The sequence below is a fragment of the Macrotis lagotis genome, chromosome X (assembly GCF_037893015.1).
Source record: "Macrotis lagotis isolate mMagLag1 chromosome X, bilby.v1.9.chrom.fasta, whole genome shotgun sequence".
In the NCBI taxonomy this organism is placed as follows: Eukaryota; Metazoa; Chordata; class Mammalia; order Peramelemorphia; family Peramelidae; genus Macrotis; species Macrotis lagotis.
In genome coordinates this window covers 278,888,318-278,915,528 of record NC_133666.1, presented here as the reverse complement: position 1 = coordinate 278,915,528, position 27,211 = coordinate 278,888,318, and the positions used below count along the sequence as shown (strand labels likewise).

Below are 27,211 nucleotides of genomic sequence, written 5' to 3'. Positions count from 1 at the left end.
TGAAAGTTCCCTCATTCCCCCTTGCCCCCCCTTCCATATCATTGCAAAAAAAAAGTCTTTTATATATGAAGTATCTTAGCCTATTCCACCTCTCCTTTCTCTTATTCCCAGTTCATTTCCCTTTTAGGCACCAACTCCATTTTTATAATATATTATATCTTCAAATTCAGCTCTCTCCTATGCTTCATCTATAAAAGCTCCTTCTACCTGCTCTACCAAATGAGGTGAGCATTATCAGCATCATTTTTCTATGCAGGAATACATGTAGCTCATCATCATTAAGTCCCTCATAATTTACCCTTCTCCGTTCTCTATGCTCCATTTGAATCCTATCTGAAGGTCAAACTTTCTGTTCAGCTCTGGTCGTTTCAACAGGAACATTTGAAATTCCCGTTTCATGCAAAATCCATCTTTTCCCTTGGCAGAGGATGTTCAGTTTTTCTGGGTAGTTGATTCTTGGTTGCATTTTAAGCTATTTTGCCTTCCAGAATATTATATTCCCAGCCCTACGAGCACTTAATGTAGTTGCTGCTAAGTCCTGTGTGATCCTGACTGCAGCTCCACGATATTTGAGTTGTGTCCTTCTGGCTGCTTATAATATTTTCTCTTTGACTTGGGAGCTCTGGAACTTGGCTATAATATTCCTGAGGGTTGGTTTTTTTTGGATCTCTTTCAGGGGGAGATCAGTGGATTCTCTCAATTTCTATTTCGCCCTCTGCTTCTAGGCTATCAGGGCAATTTTCTTGTAGGGATTCTTTAAAAATGAGGTCAAAGCTCTCTTCCTGATCATGACTTCCAGATATTCCAATAATTTTTAAATTAGCTTTCCTGAAGCTGCTTTCCAGATCAGCTGTTTTCTTCAATGAGATATCTTATATTTTCTCCTAATTTTTCATTCTTTTGGTCTTGACTTCTCGTAAAGTCATCAGCTTCCTTTAGCTCCATTCTACACCTGAAGGATTTGTTTTTCCTAGAGATTTCTTATCTCCTTTTCCATCTGGACAATTCTGCTTTTTAAAGCATTCTTCTCAATAGCTTATTGAACTGTTTTATTCATTTGACCTAAGCTGGTTTTTTAACGTTATTTTTTTCAGCTTTTTTGGATCTCCTTGACTCAGTTGCTGACTTTGTTTTCATGTTTATCCTGCATCTCTTTCATTTATTTCCCCAATTTTTCTTCTATCTCTCTTGTTTTCAAAATCTTTTTTAAGCTCTATCATAGCCTGAGCCCAACTTCCATTTTTCTTGGAGTCTTTAGATACAGAAGCTTGTACTTCCTCATCTTCAGGCTGAGTATTTTGATCCTCCTTGGGATTTTTGTTTTTGTCAGTGGTCTGGTTCTTTTTTCTCTGATCACTCATTTCCCTAGCATTTGCCTGGTTTTGGGGTGTTTCCTGAGTTTTTGAGTATTATTGGGACCCCCCCCCCCCCCAAGGACTTCAGTGTGTGAGGTTCTGACTGCTCTCCTGGTCTGTGAATGACCACAAGCCGGGGTTGGGTGGGGGGGCCCTAGAGTTCAACCAGGATCTGAATGCAGTCAAAGCCCTAGAGTCCTGCTCCAGGGACAGAGGATAGACCTCGATTGTCTCCCTCTCCTACCTTTGGTGGGCTGAGCACTCACGGCATAGTTGCCTGGAGACAGGGAGTAGCTTGTTGACTCCTGCTTCCATTTCCTGGATCTGGGCACTGACTTCGCTGACTGCTACAACAGCCTTGGGAGCCTGGGCTTCGGGCTCACTCTGACAGAGGTCTCACTGATGATCCTCCAAGTTGTGCCTGGTGCTGCCTGGGATGCAGGTCAGGAAACTGTTTCTGCTGCGGAGACCCATGGCTCCCAGGAGCTCTGCGGCTGTTCTGAGGAGGTTGAAATTTCTTCACTCTGGTGAGCCGTCCCTTTAACCCTGTGGAACGGAGTTTTCCACTATTTTCCAGGTTACCTTGGGCTGGAGAATTGCCATACTGAATCTTTCTGTGGGTTCTGCCTTTCAAAAACTTGAGAGTCATATTTTTAAGATTTTTGAAATAGTTTGGAGAGAGCACCTAGGAGAGGTTCTTCTCCTGCTGTCCCCCCACCCATTGCTCTCTTTAGTTTCTTAAAGAAAAAAGAATCCTGACACTAAGATATCTCAAAGGAAATCTGCATGGGTAAGACTGAAAATTTTTCCTATACTGATTTCTTACAGTTCTCTAACACATTAATAGAAAAAACATCAAACCCTTGAATCAGAGAAACTAGATAGTAGATAAATCCTTAGTTTTGTTTATTTTGAATAAAAACATTATGCAAGGCTATTACAATATAATCACTAAAACAAATTTTGTTTATGCATAAACTACTCAAGGGCAGGAACTGTCATATTCACCTTTGTCTTTCAACATTTAGCAATGTAAAGTATACTCAGGATATTCTTAATATTTGTTGCTACATGAATGAATTCTTTTGGGAAATCAAAAGATATTAAATAGTTCGCATTTCTCAAATAGTTCTTTATTCCTTAAGACAATATAATATTCATGATTACTATAAATATGTATTCTCAAATTTAATTTATATTAACTAGAATATCTGATACAAAAATATTTATAAATAATGTGAAATACACCGACATTAAACTAGAAAATTTTCATACTATATTTGAGCAACCAGCACAAGGGCAAATTTTTTCACTGAATCTTAATAATTCATTGTACAGACAATTCTCTTGAGGAGAATCATTTATTTGTACCATACAACTTTAAAATTTTAATGTAATTAAGAAACTTAAAAAATTTACTTATTTTTTACTTTTTGGAATAGGTTAGGAGAGATTCAATATCCTGAAGGATTTTTGATGTTTTCTTCAATGCTACTGCTACACTCTTTTTATTAAAGCTACAGGCTTCTGAAGATCTTGCTTTGGAAATATCAGAATTCTTTTCAGCTTTCCAAGTAGATATCTGATTTAGGACATCGTCATTCTCCAATAAAACTAAGGTGTTTAAATTAAGGAACTTTCTTCTGTAAACATTTCATTTTTTAGAAGTCTTTTGACTAGCAAAATAGATTCCCAAACTTATGCTTTTGTTAACTTTTATACAGTATAGAAATCTCAGGAAACTTTGAAAGAAGCTGAAAGAGAATTTATGAAATCTGTTAATTTGAATAAATGTTCTTTTTATGTATAAACAAAATTACCACAATTGAGTTAGCGACTTGTTTTTTTTAACTAAATGGGAAAAATGTGTAAAGAATGTGTTTACATGAAGTCATACATCTAGGATAAGGTAAATGATGGATTGAGAGAAAAAAAATCTTTGAATCAAATATTTCTGATAAGGTACTGATAGCCAACATATTATCAGGAACAAGTATGTAAGACCAAAAGGCATTCTTCAATATGGATATAGTGGTCAAAAGATATGGAGGAAAAAAATGGCTCCCCAAAGAAGTACAAAGTATTAACAACCACATTAAATAATGCTCTAAGATCCAAGGATGGCCAAATCTAGCTACCTTCTAGAAATCCAGGAGGTAAGGATAATTTTCACATTTTTGAATAAGTCACTTATGATGATAAAGATGAATACAAATCAAACAAGAGAATAAGCTGTGTATTTGTGAGGTTAACAGCAGTGCTAACTTCGACCTCTAAGTACATTAATTCTGCTTAACTGGAACCCAAAGGTACAGCATATTGTGCAACTTTCATAAGAGAAAAATGTTTAAGAAAAAAGTTATAATGTGCAGTTTTACAAATTGCAAAGTTGTTTGCTTTTATTTTATCAAGTCTAGCAATGTGGTGCTACGGAAAGAATACTGGATTTATTTTCAGAGGATGTGGGTTTGACTCTCAGTGCTGCCACTTATTTGGTGTGAAAAGGCAAATCACTCCTTCCCCTGGACCTTAATTTTTTTCAGAATGAGAGAATTATAATACTAAAGATCTTCAAAGATCTTTTCAGGATCACAGAATCCAACAAAATGTTAAAAATGGCAGTGAATAGGACACCTGAGATCAAATCTGACCTCAGACACTTAATAAATACCTAGCTGTGTGACCGGAGGCAAGTCACTTAACCCTATTGCCTTAAATAAATAAAATTTAAAAATAAAAAAAAGTAACAATGAACAATAAGAATTTATTTTGAAAGGATACAGTTAAATTTCTGTATTTTTTGAAGTTCAGAAGTAACTGACCTGCAGCAAAGGCAAAAAAAAAAAATAAGATCAAGAGGGTTATTAATATTTGTAAAGGTTCTTAATAAATGCTTTTTCCCTTGTGACTTTCTGTTACAAGATTGCAAGTAAAAAGTTGTATGTTTATTTCAGGAAGGTATTTTTTTACTTACCAATTTTACTTACACAAAGTTTCAAATACATTAGATCCTACTCTTATTTTTCTAAGGAATCATATAGTTCTTGAATAGTCTAAATTTTGACAGTTCTATTATTAATTATTACTTAATACATCTTTTCTTGTTATTTAACTTTTTAAAATTCATTTTTTATCTCTCCAAGTTAACTATGAGTTCTGTGAGGTCCTATTTTATATGCCTTTGCATCCTTAGGATGGGCTTGTATGAACAATAAAATGACTAATATCTGGGAAGATTTTTCTATCTAATCTTACCTTACATTCTAACCTCCTAACTAGACCCCACAAATGAAACCTTCACTCCAGTTAGTTGTTCACTTACCTGTTACCATTATAAGCCAATGTTCACTTAAATCTATTCAACTTCAAAAGAATAACCTTTCCTCTTCACCAGTTCAAATCTTATTTTCTAGGCCAAGAAAAATCTCTATGAAACTCCACCCATTTATTCTAGCTCAGGGAGATTTCTCCCTTCTCAATTCCTAGTGAGCCTGACTCTTCTCTAAGGGTGTTTGTCTTGATTTCTAACTGGAGAAAACATAAGAGGGTAGGAACAATGACCATATCTCCTACTTCTTTAGCATCACTTAAAAGTTCCTATAAATACGTAGAGTTTCTTGATTTACTGATTTATTTTAGGGAAGACAATCATATCAAAAATCTCTTAAGAATATCTGATACTTGAGCCAGTACCTGGGATTTCCATAATGAAGGCAAAATGTGTAATCGTATGATCACAGGATTTGGAGCTGAAAAGAACTTTAGATTTCTGGTCTAAAATCCTTTGTCTGAAGATTGTTTTTTATAATTTTTTAAATTTTGCTATAAAAATAATAATGTAGCTATTACATAGCTTTATGCTCCAAGCATTTTAGTATGAGGATACCATTACTAAGTTATGTGAAATGATTTTTATTAACATTTCTGTTTAAAACTAACTATATTTTTTCAGGATCAATTAGTTATGAAAAATTATAAAACAACCAGATTTAAATTAAGACTAATAAATAATTTACTCAGAAAAGGAAAAAAATTCCCAAGATTTACAATTCATGTTTTCAAGATTTTGGTACTAGCTATATTCCCTAGACAAATAAAGTAGATAGAAAATTAGCATCAATACCAGTTTTCTTCAGGAAGGGGAGATGATGGAGGATATGTGACGATCTTCTGTGGATTAGTGTGAGTCAGACTCCTGCACCAAGCTATTACTGTTGTCACATACCTAATTTGAATACAAGTGATTAGGAAAGGAAATCATTGAAATCATCTGTTTTAGGGAAGGAAAAACTACTCATCTGTTTCAGAGAAGGAAAAAAAAATACCATTAAAGGCTGATAATGAAAAAGTAAATAATGGGTTAAATAGGAAAATTTCTAAAAATTTTAAATTGTATTTAAAAATAATTTAACTTTTATTTTTATGCTAAATAATAAAAAGAAAATTCTCTTTCACCAAGAAAAAAATAACTTGAAATGTCATAACAATTTTGTTCAGGAATAAAAATAAGGGTAACCTCTAGATTCCTTGGCACAGAAAATCCAATTTCACTTATGAGGTCATCCTCCTCAAGCAAAATGAATTTCAATTTAACTTCTACTTTAAATTATTTTTACAAGAGTTTTACAAAAAATTAATATAAGCTAACTTGAATATATAAAATTTAAAAATGAAGAACTTTTCTTGTTTTTTTTTCTGGTTTTTTGCAAGGCAATGGGGTTAAGTGACTTGCCCAAGGTCACACAGCCTGAGGTTGGATTTGAACTCAGATCCTCCTGGCTCCGGGGTCTGTGCTTTATCGACTATGTTACCTAGCTCCCTGCAGCTAGGTGGTGCAGTGGATAGAGCAGCAACCCTGTAGTCAGGAGGACCTGCATTCAAATTGGCCTCAGATACTTATTAATTGCCTAGCTGTGTGACCTTGGGCAAGTCATTTAACCCACTACCTTAATTTAAGAAAAAGGAAAATTTTAATCAATGCATATAAATATCAATAATAATGACTCATTGAATTATCAAATAAATGTGGAAATGTGGCCTTAAAGACTATTTAAAAAAGATATTTTTTTTTTTTAATGGCATCCAGCTACCTCTTTTTGTTCTGGAAGAACACCTTGAACATCAACAAATACTAAAACTAAAACAAAGTCAGTGGAAAAAAGTGGATGAGCATTCTTTTATCACTATTTAAAACGTACACACTTTTAAAATAGTGTAAAAATGTTGTGATAACCAAAGGCAATATATTATGTAGGCCAAAAAGAAAGAAGGCATAATTTTAGTAAGATAATTTTAAAAACCTTTCTCCATTGTGTCTGAATAATACTTAATCTGCTAATTTGACTTGCAGAAATTTCAGTCCATTCTTTCCAATATCCCCCCCCCACAAAAAGTTTTGTAAAGTTTAGCTTACTTAGAAATTCTAATCAACCCCATATTTCAAAATGGTAAATTGGTAGCAAAACACAATTACATACACCTAATTGCTTGAATGAAGACTATTCGTTTTCTCTTAGGTTGAAAACTAGCTGGGACTAAAAAGAGTTGATTTCAGCAAGACCCAACTGTTAAGTTAACCCTATCTGCCAACATAAGAGAAAGCTTTGCTATTTAATGAAAATACTTTTTTTTTTTATCAATATCTATTTTGGGAAGCTGCTAACAATTGGACGATAAACTCAGTTTTGTTATATAAGTAAATAATTGATTTTCTAACATGAATATATGGAAGAAAAGTTAAGTTTTTAATACAGTACCTTTCAAATTGTCCAGGATGTTCAATTTGAATTAACTGATCTTGTCCATCTGGAAGAGTTAATTTACACCAACCTAAGGCAACACCCTGATTTACCTTGTGAAAAAGTGAAAAAAAAAAGAAAAAGAAAAAAGCCTCATAAAGCTAAAGCTGAAAAAAATCTTACCTTATATAAATATCAATATAGAAATGTTCAGTAATTGCATCAGTAAAGAATTAGCTGATAATTTAAATGCACTTGCTGCTTTCCCTGGGATATAGACACTAGTTTTGATAAATTATCCTTGTAAGGAGATAAAACAACAAAGAGAATTAAAATTAAGTTAATTCAATTTATTACCAAAAGAAATTAAGAAAGCATAGTCCCTTCTATGGCTTCCATATTTTATAAAGGAAGCAGAGTTGCCATTAAGATGTTTCTTCAGGGCAGGTAGGTAGCACTGTGGATAGAGCACCGGCCCTGAAGTCAGGAGTACCTGAGTTCAAATCCAGCCTCAGACACTTAGCTGTGTGGCCTTGGACAAGTCACTTAACCCCATTGTCTTGCAAAAAAAAAGATGTTTCTTCACATTCATTTTTTGGTATTCTGTAGAAGAATAGACTCTACCAGTCCACTCTTTAATTATGAACATAGTTTCCAACTTATTATTTAAGCTACTGAATTACAATATTATAGTTTCTCATATTCTCATATAACTCCCAAGTTATATCTTGGAACTTGGAATACCAGGAACAATTTCTCTGCTGTTGTCCCAGTCTCAAAAAGAGAAATTCCTTCTTCCTCCTATATCATATAGAAGATGAAATTGATTCCTCTTTCTTCCTTTTGCTGCTCCTAACAAGTAAAAGGGGCTTCCCCCCTCCTTTTTTCCAATGTGGTAATGCTAAGCTGAGAGAGGGGTTTCAAAGATATTTGCTGAAGGCCAGGGAGAAAGGTTTTTGATAGGGTTCTGTTCAAATTTCACCTTGAGATTTCTATTGAAAGATAACGGGGAAAGATGCTCTTTATTTTTATACCCTCAATGTTGAAGTCCCAGAATATCCAGAATACAAAAAGGCAGACTGTCCTGAATATATTTACCTGGCTGTTTCTGAAGTTCCAAATTAGGGTTAGAGAAATACCATCCAAAAAGATAGCCAATACTTTATCATCAGAGTATACCAAAAAACGTCCTATCATGGGAATGAGTGTTTCTTTCAAAAGCACTGGTATGTTCCCTTTATTTGAACCAGAAACCTAAAACCAAATAAAGTGAAAAAAGAAAAAAGTTAATCTAAGCAAGACTTAAATAATCAATTTTAAAGCATTTTAACATTTTTTTGTCAGTATTCTGAACTTTTTATACTTCAGTGGATCCATAATCTCATTTGTACAATCTCCAAAGAACCATTCAACTTTCTCAAAGCCTTCCATGGGCTCTTTTTAGTATCTGTGATTCTAAGTTCTTGAAAGCTACTGCAGCAAAGTATAGTACTTGATTGGGTCCAAAGATGGCAAAGCTTTGATATGGCCAAGTCTACTCAAGAAGGAGAGGTTTAACTAATATGTACAAAAATGTTTATAATAGCTCTTTTCTAAGGCAAAGGACTGGAAACTAAAGGGGGTTTCATCAATTGGGGAATGGTAAATAAGTCATGGCATATAAATGTAAAAGAACAAACAATAAACATAGAGTAATGATAAATGATGAAAGGAATAGTTTCAGAGAAACCTAGAGAGTCTTATATGAATTGATACAAAGAGAAGAGCAGAACCAAGAGATCAATTTATACAATAACAGCATTGTTAATAATTTGGATTTGATCACACATTGGCCATTCATGATTCCAGAAAACTGATGAAAGCAATGGGCTAATGCACTATTAAGGCATATTGTTTTAGAACAATATGATGGTGCATATCTGTTACAAGGACCCCCCCCCCCATGGTGGGTTTGTGTGAGAGAGAAAAATAATGCTCATTCATTAAAAATTTTTTTTAAGTTTTTTAAAAAGAGGCTTAGCAATAAAAAGCTGGGCACTAATGGAACATTCATGTATATTAATTTATCTCATTACACTCAATCTGTGACCTTTCTCTAAATACAAATGTCTAAATAATGAAACACTACTAATGGAGTAACATCCAGACTGAAATTCTTGCTATAAATGAAAAGTCAAAAACTTGAATTACAGTTAAATGAACAATCAGTTAATAACCCTAGTTAGAACCTAAAAGCAGGTTGGAGGACTGAGTGATCAGTCTGCTCCTTATACCAGGTTCTCCACAGAGATATGAATAAAGGAGTAGTATCAATATTTCATTTAGCATCCAAGGATAAGAAACATCATTTAGTGGGGCACTTGGCTATCTTGGGAGGAATTGCTCACAATGAACTTATATATACATATACATATACATACATATATATATATATATATCTATATATATCTATATCTATATATCACCATGAAAATAATTCTTAGTAATTGTACCAGTTTTCGTTGCAGTGGTAGAGTACAGAAGATGTAAGGACTTAACAAGATCCTCTACTTATGTTAAAAAAAAAAACATTGAGTGGTATTTGGTATTTGGTATTTCCAACGTAAAGATGAGACCTGGGGGTATAAGGCAAAAAGACTCATGAAGACTCCAAAGAAAAATCTAATAGGCTATTCAGATGTCTCAAACCTATTGTGGGCAAAATTTTTATTGCTGTCACAAACAAGAACTAGAACCCAATTCAATACTATAAATTTAGGCAACAACAAGAGTTTATTAAGTTTTCCAAGTAGGCAGCCTCACTTACACACAAGAGACTCCCCAAGGGAACAAAAGAACAAAGCTTTACATAGGTTTCAATTTAGCCAAAAGTGAAATGGGTATGGGGTGCCTTGGGTTTGGGAGGATTGTTGTTGGGGGTAGTGACATAGAATAGGGAATATGATATCCATTGACTGGACAAGCCTGCTGCTAGACTCATAACAGAATAGGCTCTGTAATTGCACACTTAAGAGATTAGGTCTTTTTTATTTTTGCATTTTAGCAGTAAGGAAATAGAAGACAAGGTGGGAATGGGTGGGTTTAATATAAACAGGGTCAAGTCCAAGACAGAGAAACTATATAAAGTGGAGTTATTTTAGCTTTTGTTTGGTACTTAAATTCTCCTTCTATACCTAATAATCATGTTTGTTTTTTAAAAATATTTTTATTACTATTTTATTTTTACAATGTCTATAAAAATTAGTTTTCTCTTTCCCACCTCCCCATCACTGAAAAAAGCAAAAATCAAAACCTTTGCAACAAATGTGTATGTAGAGTCTCATTCTTTCACAAGTCCATCATCTGACTATCAAGAGCTGGGTAGCAGGCTTCATCATTGGTCTTCTGGAATCATGGTTAGTCACTGCATTGAACAAAGCTTTCAAGGCCTTCAAAATTGTTTACAATGTTGTAACTGTATACATTTTCTTCTGCTCACTTCACTTTTCACCTCATACAAGCTGTAGTGAGATGAAGTACATTAACTTAGCATAACCAGTTCCATTCTAGTTTAAATATCTTTCTGTGATTGAGATGCTTTGATTTGTTTTACTGTTGGGTTTTTTCAATAATACCACAAAGACTCATGTGCTATAGTTTAACAATGTATGTTCACAGTAACTGTCAAAAACATTTGAAACTCCAGATATGACAGACTACCAATGAGAAAATATAGTAAAATTTTGTCAAAAGTTTTATCTAACTACCAATCAAAATATGTGGTTAGGTAAATTAGGTAATAAGCCACCAATCAGAACCTAAGAACAATAAGTTAATAACCCTAGCTAGAACCTAAAAGCAGGTTGGAGGACTGAGTGATCAGTCTGTTCCATATACCAGATAGTTTTGGAAGAGAAAGTGAGGCTGCTGATTTTGCATAGAGCTCCCTAACTTAAATCCAATTCACCTGCTTGTCATAGCATCACGTCCCTAATGTCCTCTTTGACAATGAAGAACAAACAATGGTCTCACACAAAAGAGTATATGTTCTCTTTTGCTTAGTGGAGAAATATGGAAGCTAAGAGCAATACTCATTTAGAGTCCAAGTTTATTTGTAAAATATTATGGAGATTATGATTGAAGTATGGGCATTATCACCTTAAAAACAGCAGAAAACAGTTGAGAAAATGACCTTGAAGACAACCAAGACAAACTCCTGCACTCTCTTTACAGCAACCAGTGTTTGTCTGAGGACAGTAATGACTGATGGATACTAGCCATCTAAGAGAATGAGACATGGTTTCTATTTAGGCATTGAGGGTACTTTGTTGTGAGTACTGGAATGAGACCCACTTACTGGAATTTCTAGGAATCAGGCTGGTATATTCTTAAGAGGATTGATGCTTGTATTATCAAAGTAATTAAGTCCACATTATAAATTACTAAAGTTTGTATGTATTAGTGTTAAGTCTGTTTCTGTTGCACTAATTAACATTTGTAAAGGAAAACCAGTTTAGAGCATGAACTGTTAAGTTACACAAGTTCTCTGAAACTTCACTGAAAATTTTCCTTCATATAATATAACACACACGTATTTCTTATAGTACCATAGTATTCCAACACATTACTATACTACAATTGGTTTAGTTATTACCAAACTGATGAGTACCACCTTAGTTTCTGGTTCCTTACTTCTACAAATATAAAAAAACCTCAAATATAGAAAAAACCCAATTCCTATAAATATTTTTGTGCTCATTAGTCCTTTTCCTCTTTCTTTGATCTCTTGGGGGTATGCTTGAGACAAGGTTCCAAATTGTTCTTCAGAATGGCTTAATTCACAGATCAAGCATGGAATTATTCATGGTTCCACCAATGTGCAATTAACACACTTGTTTTGGCTGGAGACCTTCTAATATTTATTGTTTTCTTTTTTTTTTCTGGTCACCTTCACCAATATGGTGGCTATGAGATAGAAGGTCAGAATTCCTTTAATTTTCATTTTCGTAATAATGATTTGATTTGGATCATGTTTTCATGTGGTTAATTACTTTCTGTAAGAGTCAAGAAGGTATTGAAATATGGCAAAATATGTACTGACTACAACATAATACAGACAAGTTAACTGCTTGTTAGTTTGGTCAAAGATCAAACTCTAGCCTAAATCAAAGATACAAATGAGAAATTACCAAGTTTGATAATATTTCTACTCAATTTATTCAAATAAGTTGCAGACTTTGAAAAATGAAAAATATTCAAACATATGGAAGTTAAGAACAATTTGGAGCCCAAATGTATTTATAAAATATTATGGAGGATTGACTGAATTATGAGCATTATCACCTTAAAAAACAGCAAAAAAAACAAGTGAGGTGAAAATAACTTTGAAGACACTATGTATAAAACCTAAATATGTCAGATTATACTAAGGTAATTGTGTTTGAAACTAGGAAAAAACCCAATGTGAAATAATACAGTTCTACCAGCATTTCTAGGGTTCTATTCTTCTTGGTAATGATCATCAATCACCAGGAGGTCTAGAAGCTGTACTGAAGCTACATCTCAGTATTTGATGGAGGAAGGCAATGACAATAGCATTTCAAAAGATAAAATGGGACCAGTGGTTAAAAGTAACTAAATGCCCACAGAAGGAATTTAAATTGAAGACAAAACAATTTTAAGGGCACTGAGAGATCTGTTTATTTACAAAAAATAAGAAGAGAAGATTCTAAAAGAAGAGATCAAAGGTGGTAGAAGGCACTATGCTTTGGACTAAGGTAATTATTTTGTTTTTCTGAGCCAAGTACATACCATTTTCCAGCAGCAAATATTATAGTTATGGCTTAAAGAAAGTCTAATTTTGACACAATGTTGAAGAATTCTGCAAACATGAAAAAAAATTAGTTAAATATAAGTAACTTAAGTGGCATATTCTAGCTCTTAATAGTAACTTTGTTCACAGGACTTTGAAACATTTTTTATCAAAAGCAATATTCCCTTAGAATTTACCATAACCTTTCTTTCCCCCATGACTGACATTTAAGACCCTAGAAGGGAGTTCTTATTGTTCCCCTTTCACCTAATATCTTAGGGGAGAATTCTTCTTAAATTTCCTTATTTATTAAAAAACATTTTTTATTGTTTGATGAAGGGCTTGCATAGAAACTCTCTCTAACAATGTTAACTGGCTACTCATTTATAATTTTTAGACTTGAGCAGTTATCTGGAAAGATTAAGTAACTTCTCAATTGTCACAGAGCCAGCATGTTTGAAGAATGAACCGAAGTCAGGTGTTCCTGAGTCCAAAGTAAGCTCTGTATCTTCTATGCCATGCCACCTCTCCATTCCCTTGTTACCTGTTCTGAACATTTAATGTTTCATCTATGAGGTGATTCTGAATTGAACTAGTCAATTAGATAGATACCTATCTCTTTAAGGAAAAGCTACATAATCAGCCAAAGCCATAGTAGCTGAAGTATAGCAATACCTAAAAGACAATGGGAATAAAGATCTCAAAGCAATTTTAGCCTTCCCTATGTCAGAATTATTATTTATCAGGGGATAAATATAATTTGAAGATATAAATAGGTCTCCAAAACTTAAAATTATTTCCCAATCGAAGCTCTAAATGGCAGATAGATGTAAAGATGTCCCTATGTCTTAGGTATGTGGTATTTTTTGGTTAAAAAAATATACTGAGAGTCAATGAATATAAGAACTCAAAGAGATCAGAAATCAGTGACTCTAGATATTTTTATTTATGGAGAAAACTTAAAGGTATTAAGTTGCTCACCCAAGATTACACAATTTCTTATTATCTACCAGCTCCTAATCTTATTCCTTAAGTAATAAAAAATGTTCTATTTTTGTACTAAATGTACTAAATTTTCACATATATAGTATTTCAAAAAGCAGAAAGTGGAAAGCTTACTTGGAGGCCTGTGTAATAAGGGAACACACTGAATACAGACTTCCTGGTCTATCTGGAGGAAGGTTTCTTATTGAATACATTTTCTCTTCTCTCTGAAAATGCAGTTAGAAATAAATTAGTAAATTATTGACATTTAAAAAACATGTACTTATTGGACCATCATCACTCACTGCATTTTACAGAAAATATTTTTATCATGGTTCATAAAGACAAGCCATCATTAATATTTTCTTCTCCCTGATTTATTGTAGGTTGATTTCAGAGGTAAAAATGTTTACAATGAAAACTCTTTTCAGCTGGTATGAAGTATCTCCAGTATATTCCTGGTTCCTTTACAAGCTCTAATCATAGATATTATTTCATTTTTTTTTTCTATTTAAAATTGTGGAAAGATAATTGAACATGAATATTCTCCAAGGTTTTGTCCTAGGCATTCTTCTCTTGTTTCATTCTTTCTTGGAAACCTCACTATCTCGCATTTGGGTTTAATTATCATCTGCCCAATTGGAAATTTCAATCTCTTTGTCCCAGAGACATCTCAAACTCAACAAATCCACACTTGACTCACTATATGTCTTCTCCTATTTTTCCTCTTCCAAACTTCACTACTTCTGTGGGAGGCCCTACCATTTTCAGTGTCTTAGATTATTAATTCTCCTTCACCCTTCAAATAAGATCTTTCTCCCTCTACAACATCTCTCCCAATAGAACCCCTTCTCTATACTCACACAGTTACCATGTTAGAGTATTGCAATAATCCAACTGGTCTTTCTGACTCAAGTTAGTCCTCGTTTTGTTTATCCAAGACACTGCTGCTGAAGAGTGATCTTTGTAGGTCTGGCCATGTTACATACCTATTGAAATAAATTCCAGTGGCTCTCTTTTGTCTTTAGGAGAAAACTTGAACTCCTCAGATTGGCTTTGAAATCCTTTCAGTCTGTCTCCAATTTATTTTTCCAGTCTTGTAAGATAACATTCTCCACCCTGCTCTATGCAATAGAGCCAAAATGGCCTTCTTTCTCTTAGTCATATAATACTCTATACTACCTATCTCTATGCTTTTACATTGGCATCACCACATATTCAGAATGTATTCTCTTCTAGTCTAATAGAAGCTCTCTCTTCCTTCAAGAAGAAACTCAAGCATTACTTCTACATTTTTGCTCTCTCCTTATTTTCAGAGGACCAAAATAACATCATGTTAGTGCCTTGCAGTGTGTTCAACTGTGGCTGAACAGATTAATATGAACTCAGAATGCTCTACCACAGGTCAGCACTAGTCCACGTGAACACCTGGGGTAAATTCCCTAAACTTGTGCATCTTGCACATCTAGTTACTTCAGTTCTGTATACCATATTGAGCAGTCCTTGCTCTCCCCTAATTGTTAGTACCTTCCTAAACTTAATCACTTTGCAATTATATTTTTCAATAATCTTAAATCATAGCTTACTAAAATCGGGTAATGCTGTATTCTCCTCAATCCTTTCTATTTAAACACAAAAGTGAATTTAACATATAGGGAAAATACAACTTTCATTGAGTAACAATTTTTACAACTTTGTTACAGTTGAACTTAGAATAAAAGGAGACATGTTACTGTATTTTACACACAGGAATACTGTCTATCTTGGTGGCAGCGAGTGGCACAGTTGAAAGAGTGTCGGACTTGGATGAAACCCTGACTCATAAACTGTCTAGCTGTGCTAACTTTGGATAAGTGAATTAACCTGTGTTTGCTTCAATTTCTCGTCTGTAAAATGAGGACAATAATAAATGTAAAATGCTTTGCAAATTTAAAAAGCTACAAAAATACTAGCTAGTGTTATTATATGTCATTAATATTTTACTTTTTTTTCTCATTCCTATTTAAACACTACAGTTTAGGTTTAAGTTCATTTTCAACTGTTGTTCCCACTGGCTTTACAAAGAAATTCATTCCATTTTTCATCCTGTTGTAGATGGTAGGAAAATTCTGTTTATTATGATCCATCCTCCATTTACCTCCTGGGTAAATTAAAAAAACCATTGTTTAAACATATTTCATCATATTATGTCTAGTAAGCCAACCACTTCATCTTCCACCAACACTTAGCATGATCTGTAACAGTCTTCATGCATTCATTTGGTCAGAAAATTAACTACTCAAAATATTAAAATCAATTTATATCTTTAAAAAACTGTAACTGATTAGTTATTTAGATAAGAACAATATGATACACATTTTGAGTTAAGTGAACACCAGAAATAGTATGGGCTCAAAGTGCTGAAGTCTGTTATTTTCAACTTCTTTTGTTCATAAACTTTTTATCACATGTTGGAGAAAATACAGGATAGAACATCAACATTTTATAACAGATTACAGGTAAATCAGATACAGTGGAGTGAAAGTACACTGTCAATGAGCTCCCGAAAATGAGTGTGCACATGCTAATAATGAGGACATATTAAAACAAATTTTGCAGACAATATACTATGACACAGCGAACTGCCAAACTATTTCATGAAGTATATCTTTGCAATTTAAAAGGTCAAACAAAACTAGAAGTATCAGAAAATCTACTTATTGTTGTGGAGATAATGATTATAGACCTACTTGTTCTGATTCTTTGTGCACTGAAGAAAAAGTAAAATAATTTCCCCAAAAAGTTCCTTCTGATTTGAGAATGGATCCATCACCAGGAAAAATTTCTATTGAATTCACAGTTTCATGAGTAAGTCTAAATAGAAGATCAATATTAAACTAAAATTAATTTTTTTGTTATAAATATGGACATAAAAAAACCCCAAAACAATCCTTTTCTCAGTCAGGAAGAATGAAATTTTGAATAAGAGGGAATATTTTTTCCACTTTACTTCAAATTTAGTTCATGTTTTTTATTTAACTTTTTTTTGGTTTTTGGTTTTTTGCAAGGCAATGGGGGTTAAGTGGCTTGCCCAAAGCCACACAACTAGGTAATTATTAAGTGTCTGAGGCCAGATTTAAACTCAGGTACTCCTGATTCCAGGGCCCGGGCTCTATCCACTGCACCACCTAGCCACCCCCTAATTCATGTTTTTTAAAAAATAAACAAACTATACCACATGAGTATCTTACCTAAATACCTTTCCTTTGACCCATACTACTTTTATTAGGTCAGGGTAGGTATATTCTTCTTGTTCCTGTAAAGATGAACCAAAGAAATTCCACCTGTTACAAAGTAAAAACAAATTTAAAATTATTTATAGTGATACTCAATATGTTTACCTAAAAAAGACATAATACTATAATCATTTAATGACTTCTCCCTAAATTTAGAACATGAAAAATGAAACTAAATTTTCAAAAGAAAATTCCAGTGGAAAAATATTTATCTAAACTTAAATTCTTTTGTGATTTTCTCTGTATTATCATCATAATAAATCACAATACAATTAATTATACAGATAAGGTAATTCAGTCTGGTGTGATATTATAATGACCAAGGTTGGCACCAAAGAAGAGAAATTAGACTGTACCATCTTTCCTTTTTTCTTTTTTGGTGGAGGGGGCAAGGCAATGTGACTCACCTAAGGTCACACAGCTAGCTGAGTATTATGTGTCTGAGACTGAATTTGAACTCGGGTCCTCCTGATTTCAGGGCTGTTGCTTTATACACTGTGCCACCTAGCTGCCCCGAGCTTTCCTTTTTTGTAGAGTTGAGTAGATTATAGACTAGAATAATGTATCAGACTTGATTGAAAGTAGAACTTTCCTCCCTCTTTTATATTCTTTGTTTTATTTAGAGTATGATTCTGGTGGGGGGCAGGGGGGATATTGGGAAATATAAGTGATATAAAAACTAAAGGAATCAATAATATTTTTTAAAAAACTGATCCATATTGTTAAATTATTTAAATTTCTTTTTTCTTTTTTTTTAGGTTTTTTTTTTTGCAAGGCAATGGGGTTAAGTGGCTTACCCAAGACCACACAACTATGTAATTAAGTGTCTGTGGCCAGATTTGAACTCAGTTACTCCTGACTTCAGGGCCAGTGCTCTATCTACTGCAACACCTAGCTGCCCCTTAAATTTCTTTTGATAAATTCTTTTATTCTAGGAATCTCAAAAGTTTTGGTATGTTATTGTCATAAGCACTAACCAAGATTTTAGGGCTTTAAAGTAGCTTCTGCAATTTTTCTGTGATAAAATGATGAACTTTCTTTAGATTTAACCCCATTAATATGTCAAGTTTCTTTTAATACTAGCAACAGGTAGGCATTCAATCATCCAGATTATCTTTCCTTGAGAATGTGCACTGGATTTGGATTAAGAATGACTGTATACTAGGCACAACTTGAGACTCAACTTTCCTCATTTTCACATTGTGGTAATAATAAATATACTATTTAAAAGGGTAGATAAAAGGATTGAGAAGCAAAACATACATGAGGCTTTAACTATAAATTACATTATTTTTGACATAGTCTTAAGAATGAATGGTATGGGATTTTTTTTTTTTGTGCACAGCTAACTGAACTTAAGAGGGCAGTTAGGTAAATCAGTGTATAGAGTGTTGGGTTTGGAGTTAGGAAGACTTATCTTAATGAATTTACTAGCAGTGTGACCCTGGGCAAATGACTTTTTTGCTTCAGTTTTCTCATTTGGAGGATGAATTAGAGAAGGAAATGGCAAACTACCCCAGTATCTTTGTCCCAAAAAATCCCAACAAATGTCATCATAAAGAGCTGAAAATAACTGAAAAACAAACTGAATCCTACTGGGATTGAATCTAGATCCATGGTCTAAATAACAAATAGCTTGATTGAAAATGAATAAACTAAAAAATAGTGAAATATCAAGTTCTTTAAAAAAATACTAAAGTTTACTACATCCATTTTAAGATTTGAAACATAATTGTTTCAGAATTTTCCAAAATATGAATACATATAGTTTGACAATAAATCTTTTCTAAAAAACAAGCAATACTTTCATTACCTGTGCAAATGTGGATTATGACAGCTGAGAGGAAGAGCTCTGGGAAGAACTGAAACCTCTTCACCTTCCTTTGAAATATCAGTTGCTGTGATCTGTTTGACATTTTGGTCAACTTTCAACATTTTATTAAGTTTATGAAGCAAGTCAAATGCCAAAGATAAAGGGTATTTCCATTCTTCTGGACAGGAGCCCACAGACCAGCGCTGCTTCACCCATGTGTACACAAATATATATTTCTTGTGAGACAAATTTGTCATCTCTTTTCCTTCAGCTGCATTTATAAAATTATTTGCTGCCAATAATCCCTTGGATTTCATGATATGGGAGTGTAAATCATTTTCCTTATTCTTCAAGCTTTGTCCATCATCAGTTGCTCTAAACATACAGTTATTGCTTATTTTTTCATACTGTCTATCTACTTTCTTTAAACTATTATTCTTTTTTTCTGATAGTACCATTAGTGGGTGAGACTTCTGGCTGATTTTGCATAAAAAATGTATAGTAAATTCATTTTGCTGTTTTTGTAGGCAAAGATAGGCATGACCATCTAAAGAAGAAATCTTCACAGAGCCATCATCCATACAAATCCCTGCATCATGTGTATCACGACTGGGCCACCTGACTTCTGAGATATCACTGAAAATAGACTTTTAAAAAAAATAAAAATACGGATTATAGTAAACATTTTCTGAAAATCCTACAATCTTAGAATGAGAACCAGGCAGAATAAAGACCTTGCTCCATGGATAATTAATCTTCTGAGAGATGCTTATAAAGGAAAGACTAGGACCAACTCAGCTTCCCTTCTGGAGCCTCTGTCATTTGTCCCTGCCTTGGTAACACAGGCCATTGGAAGCCACTCAGAGCTCTAAATAAGTCTCTTCCAACTCTGTACTCTCATGGCTTAAGGCTACCAAAAAATGCCTCCCTATCCTTTCATTCTAGGTGATCCTTGTCTTACTCCCAGAACCTACTGTTACTCTCACTCTGTCCACTTTTTTTCTTTTGGATCCCTTTCCTTCATGCCAGTCCGCTTTTTCATCCTTTGAACTGTTTTTTTTATAGTCCCCTTTCCATTTTCTTGAAACTAAAATTTCACTTTTCAGGAAAGATCTCACCATTCTCTTCTTTCTCTCAGGAGTCTCCTCTGCCCTGACAGTTAAAGAACTAAGAAAAAGTGAGAGCATACTACTTATTCCCCACTATCACTTCTAGAACATTATTCTGCCACCATAATGCAGCAACCTTTTTCTTCTATCAAAGACCCAGAGCTACAAGTCAGAAGTTATCTACTTTAATCCTCTTTATTTTACAGATAAGAAAACTAAGGGTTCCTTAAAAATAACTTGAAGCTAACATAAGTAGTAAGTGGTTGATGTAAGATTTTAACTTGGGTACACAAACTCCAACTTCAGAACCACCATCTTCTTCTCCCTACCCTGCCAGGGTCAAGATACTTTCAAAGATCACTCACATTGGCTAGACAATTATATTAGTTGGATCTTATAGAAATCTGGGAAATAGTTCATATGTGGCTGGTAACCTGAACTTACATCAAAACATGTGAAAGTGACCTGAACCCTTATGCCCCACAAAATATTTATTTTAGTACCTCCTTCCCCATCTACAAATTAGTTCAGATCCACTTTACTTTAAAAACAAAACAAAAAACCACAAACTTCTTTTAATGCGACTTTCTCTTTTCCCCCTTTTATTTCAAAACTTTTACAAATTGTTTACAATTGTTAGATACCCTTCCTTAAGGGTAACCCAACTCAATTTCCCATAAGGGTCCCAGCTACTGAAATTGGTTTCTACAAATTTAGCAATAACTAACTACTTAAACATCAGATTTAAAGGCTTCTTGTTGGTATATATCCTCCTTGACTTTTCTACATCTGATACTAAAGACAGTTCTCTCCGTGATTTTTTTTCCTCTTCTGGTTTTCAAGACTTTGCTATTTCTTGCTTTTCTTTCTTTAGTGAGTTAACTTTTCAGTGTTCTCTTCTGATTACTCTTCCTCTTTTCTACCATGTTTGGCCTCTTCTGCTCTCTGCTTTCCAATCTTATCTGTTCTTATGGTTTCAATTATTACCTCCAAATTGATTCCTACTGTCTTGGCTGTTATCCTGAGCTCTAGTTAAGAATTTCCATCTGGGGAGGCTAGATGGCGCAGTGGATAGAGCACTGGCCCTGGAGTCAGGAGTAGCTGAGTTCAAATCCGGCCTCAGACACTTAATAATTACCTAGCTGTGTGGCCTTGGGCAAGCCACTTAACCCCATTGCTTTGCAAAAATCTAAAAAAAAAAAAAAAAAAAAATTCCATCTCCCTACTCAACTTATCAACACCTTAAATTAAATGTTAGAAACTGAACACATCTTTTTTCCCCCTCTTAAAATCTACTCATTCCTTAATTAGCAAGTTTTTGTTAAAAAGTACCATCATATCTTTGCACATAAACTCAGCATCATTTTTTGACCCACAAGCACACCTACCCCCCCCCCATCCAATTAATTGCTTAAGTCCAAATCAATCAGGACAACACTGTTGGGGGAGGAAGAGTAAGAAAGAAAGAAGTTCTAGTAATCAATCAGGTCAATATGGTGAAATGGATTCACCAGCAGAGGGAAAGGACCTTCAAGGTGTAGTTGCAAGAGGCAAAATTAGAGAATCAAAGAGGGGAGGGGTAGAAGAAGAACCTGCAGAGAATAGACCAATTTAGTAGCACTGGGCAATTGCTATAAGAGGGAAAAGGGTTGCACAGCACTGGGGTAGGAAAAGAGCAGAATCCTTCAGACAAAAGGTGGGTTCCAAGAAATAGGTTACTCTGTGATAATTCTGAATATGGGAACCATAGGAACTTGGTAGGGGAGCAAGTCTTTGAGGAGTTGACTTCTCTAATGGTAGAACTGACTTCTCTAATCTAATTACAGATACAACTACAGAAAATGACCTAATAGTCTTCTGAAAAATTCTTAACACAGGGAATAACAGAATGAGTAAGAGTAGAAAAAAAGCAGGGCATGTCCAGGAGACAGGGCTATCCACTTGAGTTGGCATGTAGATTTTGTAGAAGGGAGAAATAAATAAAGAAAGTAAATTTTTCTCTCAGGTACTAATGGGTCAATCTTTGCTAACTAATAAGCTATTACCTAGAGAAACAAGGGGGCGGCTAGGTGGCACAGTGGATAAAGCACCGGCCCTGGAGTCAGGAGTACCTGGGTTCAAATCCGGTCTCAGACACTTAATAATTACCTAGCTGTGTGGCCTTGGCCAAGCCACTTAACCCCATATGCCTTACAAAAAACCTACATAGAGAAACAATTACTCTAGATCCAATATCCATGGAGCCCAGTCTAAGTTCAAGAATAGTAAGTGATTCAAATGGCACAAAGCTAGTCTACATTTTTCTTTTGTCAGGTTCTTTGACATTTCACAGTATACTGTCTATTGTGCACATTCAACTTTAAAGTTGAACACGTCCAATCTGAATTTAACTTTGCCCCCAAACCTACCTTTTCTTCTGATCTATTTACTTAATTCTTCCAGTAATCAAGAACTGAAACAGTAGTTATTTTTCTTCTTCCTTCTCCATATCAATGGACCAAAACATAGCCAACCTTCCTTCTCAATATCTCTTGCATCCAATTGCTCTTTTTCATTGTTATTGCTACTGTCTATTTCATAGAGTTTTTGTGAGGTTTAAATAAGCATCGATGGATGGAAAGGGCTTTGAAAACCTTAAAAGTATTACATATCTCTACCCACAGATAGATAGACTCAGATGGACATATATATATATATATATATATAAAATGGATGTAATATAACATTATCTATCACATTGGTTCCATTCTTCATTACCTCTTGCTTGGACTTTGCTTGTCTTTTCTACATTCAATCCATCCCATACACTGATATCTAACTAATCTTAACACATGTTTCTTATTATCACTACTTTATTCAAAAACTTTTCAAAAGTTTTTCACTGTCTACCAAACATTAAGTCCAAACTCCTTAGCTGAACATGGGCCTCCACTTTTTGGCTGTAACTGGACTTAGATTCAGAGAACCCAAATTTCAGTCTTGGGTTTGCTATATACTTAACTGCCTGTGTAAGTTAATTGATCTTTCTGTGGCTCAGAAAAGTGGAAAATTTCTATAAGGGTGTTTTAAGAGTTTCATTATATATATACCTTTAGCTTATTTCTCATGTCTGAAATGAACTTTTCCCAACAGCCCTTGTAGAAACTCTATTTAATGCCTAAATACCTCCTCCTTCTTTATGAAATCTTCCCTGACCTTTTCTCTGAAATCTCATGGCACTTTGTAACTTTCATACATTTTTGTTTTAAACTCTATTATATATATTTGTCTGTTTTATTTCCTCTACTAAACTGCAAGCCACTTAAGAAAAAAGATTGTCTCATTTGTCTTTGTATTTTTCTCAGTCTCAAGCACTTTGCAAATTAAGTAATCATTCTGTAAGAATTGAACTAAATATATAAAATCAATACTTTCTGGGCAAAAATCACTGCTAAAAAGTATTAAATAAGGAACAAGAAATTGTAATATTTTAAATAGCATCTTTTTATATCCAATGGTTAAATGTCTCTACTCCCAGACCTTACAATTTTCAAAGAATTTTAAGAATTAAAAAGATGGCTATCTCAGGATTGATCTGAAGATAGAGCGATAGATCATATAATTCTTCTCCCAAAATAAAGAAATTCTCAAAACTGGAATCTACAGGCTTATAAATATCACATCTGTGATTCTATTTCCAAGTGCCACAATAATGAACTAGAACAATTAAATTTGAAGTAATGATACTTAGTTTACTTTTTTCAGATTATAATTAAGAAAATCTGAGACAAAAGCTTACCTGTTTCCTTTCAGAGGGTATGATGCTTTCAGGTAAAAAAGGGCGACTAGAAAAGCAATTTCTAAAATCTAGGGCCTGCAGTAATTGTTCCTATGGAAAGAAAAACAAGTAAAATCATTAATTTGATATATTTCTTAATAAAGAAAGAATGACAGTTATCCAGAGCACTAATTATTTTTCATGCTCACCAACCTCCCTCAATGATCCTTTAATATTTATAAACAATAATTGCAATATCTTATACTCACGTACTCTGTAATTACTAATAACAAACTGTGTCCTTTGACGAATCCTTTCTGGTTGCTGCAAAGGATGTGCTGAAGGAGGGGGTGCCTTTTCAAATAAGAATTCAGAACCACAAGGAGAAAGCTGTAATTTGGAGCCATCAATATAGTGTGCTTCTACTGAATCATCTTCATAAAGAACCATATGAACTTCATTTTCCATTGCTATTGAATGTTAAGAATTTTCCAAGGACAATTCTATACTAAATAGGCCATAACATAGCAGTTTTCTCAATACATATTAATCCTGTTAAAATAAAAGAACAGATCAGTTTTATTGATTTAGAGCTGTATAAAACCTTAAGTTATTTAGTCCAGCAGTTTTTTACAGATTAAGAAACTGAAGGAGGAAATTAACTGACTTGCCTGAGGACATCAAGGTAACAAGTGGTTAAATTAGATACTGTGACTCCTTTTCTGCTGTACTACAGGTGATACATTCAAATCAGAAATGTGAATTTTCCATGGAATTCCTTATTCACTCAGTCTTTATTGAAAGCAAGGAGGGAACAAAGCTCCTAATAAGTTGATTAATAAACATTTACTAAGTGCATACTATATTCCAGGTGCTATGTTCAGTGTTAAGGACTTTAAATAAAAGGAATATTCATTACATCTATGTTTATATTATTATCCTTTTGTTGCTTGTTTTATTTATATAAATTAAAAATTCAGTGATTAGCTCAGAATGGTATACTTTTAAAAATGCATGTCAATAATTTATTTTCAGAACTTCATCATTCTTATCTTCCCTAAATCTTTGGTTGTCAAAAATAGCAGCTTTCAGAAATTTTCATTTTTCATAGAATTTAGAAACATGAAATGATGGAGTTTTTTTCTTAAGGTCATATGCACTCAGGTGATCCCAAGTAGTTTTCTCTTAAGACACTGAAGAACAGTTTTTTTGAAAGTACCTGTCATTTTGGGTGAACTGACTTGATTTATTCCATAAAGTAGCTATTTTTTTCCTCTATTAAAAAAACCCCAAACACATATACAACTATTGTTTAAAAACATACCTTGAACATTATATAAAATGTGTCTGGAATAGAAACAAATTTTTTGAGATTTCAGTTACCAAAATACTGATTGGAGAAACATTTATAGGACACATACCAATTCTGTATTTCAAACAATGGCAGCTAACCACACCATCCCAAGGTAATTCCACACCTAGGCATTTACTCCAAGAAAATCAAAGGTAGAAACAGAATCCAATATATACTAATCTGGAAAGTGTCCACTGATTGTTCTGGGAAAAATTAAAGAATAAGAACTATAAGGGGATATTACTATGCAGTAAAAACATGATGAATTTGAAGAAACGTGAGGATACAAAACAAAATAATTAGGGGTAAGAGAAGGAATAATAATACACAATAACAATGTAAACAAATCACTAAGAGGAAATCAAACTCAATAATTATAAATATCAATGAAGGTCATGGAGAACAGATAAGAAAACATACCTTTCCCCATCAAAGCAGAGTGAAGGTGTACTAGAATGGAATGTTGAGTAAATTGTAGTTGAGATTGTTATAATCAAAACTTTACTGCTTTGTCTACCTAGACAATAAGTAGTAGTCTTACAAATGTGTGTATAAAGTATGCCGCTGTGCAACGGGCAATTTCCATGTGAACTTGCATTTTATTTTAGTATTCAATAAAATGCTTAAGGAATAGCACTATATATATGAGAGAGAGAGAGAGAGAGAGAGAGAGAGAGAGAGAGAGAGAGAGAATAAGGAGGGAGGCTTAGGGGTCAAGGGGGAGAAGTGAAGGCTTATGTAAACACCTGGTGTCATGTGCAAACATTTAACCCTCAAACTAGCATGCCACAAACTATAGCCAGATAAGCAGACAATTTATGTTGATTTTGCTTGGTTACAAAAGTAATGGTTTGTTTGGGGAAAAAGAAGGAATAAATTTGGCAATGGAGGTGATGTAAAAACAAAAGACGCTAATGAAGATAGGATTTTAAAACGGCAGTGTTGAGATCCATCTTAAGACATTTCACCAGAAGCCGCTATCAGCTACGTGGAAGCAAGCGTTCGGGATCCGCACCGCAGGGCGGAATTTCAAGCTTGATCTTTTTGGCTAAGCCGCCTCGCTGTCCCGGGACCCCCGGACAGGCGGCTCCCTACTGCATTAATCCCTCCATCCCCCCCCCCCGGCCCCACGGGGCCCGTGAGCTTGCTACCTGGGGAGGATCCGGGCTCTGTCCGCGCCAGAAACAAAGGAAGCCGCCAGCGGCCCCCGCCCCGCCCGGAGCGGCCGGGGATCCCCGCCCCGGTGGGGGGCACGGGACGGCTCCAAGCCTCGGCTCCCCTCGTACCTGGCAGGGGCAAGCGCCGCGCACGCCGCCAGACACCCCCTCGCAGACGCCGCGCAGGGAGGGAGCTGCGCCGCCGCGGCTCCGGCTCTCCGCTCCAGGATTTAACCGTCGCGGGCAGGAGAGCGAGCAGGAAGTCCCGCCTCCCTCCCGCGGCTCCGAGGCTCATTGGCTGGTTCAGCCAAGGGGCGGGGGGCCGCGGCCGGGGGCGAGCGCCGGGCACGCCGGGAAGGCCGCGGCCGCGGGGCTCCCCGCGGTAACCGCAGCGCGCGTGAGCGGGGCTCCCCCGCCCGTCAGCGCCTTTGCCGCGGGACTCTCAACGTGCGACTGCGGCCGGATGATTCCGATTCAAAACAAAACGAAGGCCACAAGTTTGCGGCCTCCATCGGGAGCGCGTGCAAGGCCGAGGTCCGCTCTGCCTCCGCCGCACCTGCGCCCCCAAGTGCCAAGGCGCCAGCAACTGACCCAGGGGAGGGAGGGAGGGGTCCGGGGGATGAACGGCGTAAGGTTTTCTTAAGACTATATAAAACCTCAATTTCTTGCTAATTCTGCATCAAGGAAATGGGCAAAAATCACCCCATTTCACTGTAAGGCTTTCTGGTGTATAAACGGGGTAGCAGCTGCTGGGATGTAGAGGAAGACACCTGAGGCCTCATTTAAAAGGCTGCAGGTAATAAATAGGAGACCTAGCTTTGTTATTAAACTTCTATTTTGAAGTCAGATCTGACTTCAGGATTATTCTATCCGGACAG

The 27,211-nt window shown here is 35.0% G+C and overlaps 1 protein-coding gene and 1 long non-coding RNA gene across 6 annotated transcripts in view; one reads left to right on the top strand and one right to left on the bottom strand.

Moving 5' to 3' along the window:
• Positions 1–89: 89 nt before the first annotated feature.
• Positions 90–26,713, bottom strand: CXH5orf34 (chromosome X C5orf34 homolog). Of its 4 annotated transcripts, none has more exons than XM_074206240.1 (13): positions 26,328–26,713; positions 24,096–24,374; positions 23,844–23,933; positions 18,957–19,603; positions 17,099–17,191; positions 16,598–16,721; positions 14,004–14,095; positions 12,884–12,953; positions 8,192–8,347; positions 7,112–7,206; positions 5,479–5,580; positions 4,137–4,177; positions 90–2,969 (listed from the first exon to the last, which is right to left on the bottom strand). In XM_074206240.1, exons 2-13 carry the CDS (start codon positions 24,288–24,290, stop codon positions 2,782–2,784), a joined length of 1,893 nt encoding a protein of 630 aa, XP_074062341.1. In that variant the 5' UTR covers positions 24,291–24,374; positions 26,328–26,713; the 3' UTR covers positions 90–2,781. The 4 variants fall into 4 exon arrangements, with proteins under 4 accessions (XP_074062341.1, XP_074062343.1, XP_074062345.1 ...); XM_074206242.1 differs by having other exon boundaries at positions 26,463–26,713; XM_074206244.1 differs by lacking the exon at positions 26,328–26,713 and adding an exon at positions 25,244–26,271.
• Positions 26,569–27,211, top strand: part of LOC141501866 (uncharacterized) — a 45,970-nt gene continuing 45,327 nt past the window's right edge. For both annotated transcript variants that reach the window (XR_012472323.1, XR_012472324.1), the window contains exon 1: positions 26,569–27,129. This is a non-coding gene — a long non-coding RNA (uncharacterized LOC141501866). The remainder of the gene's footprint in view (positions 27,130–27,211) is intronic.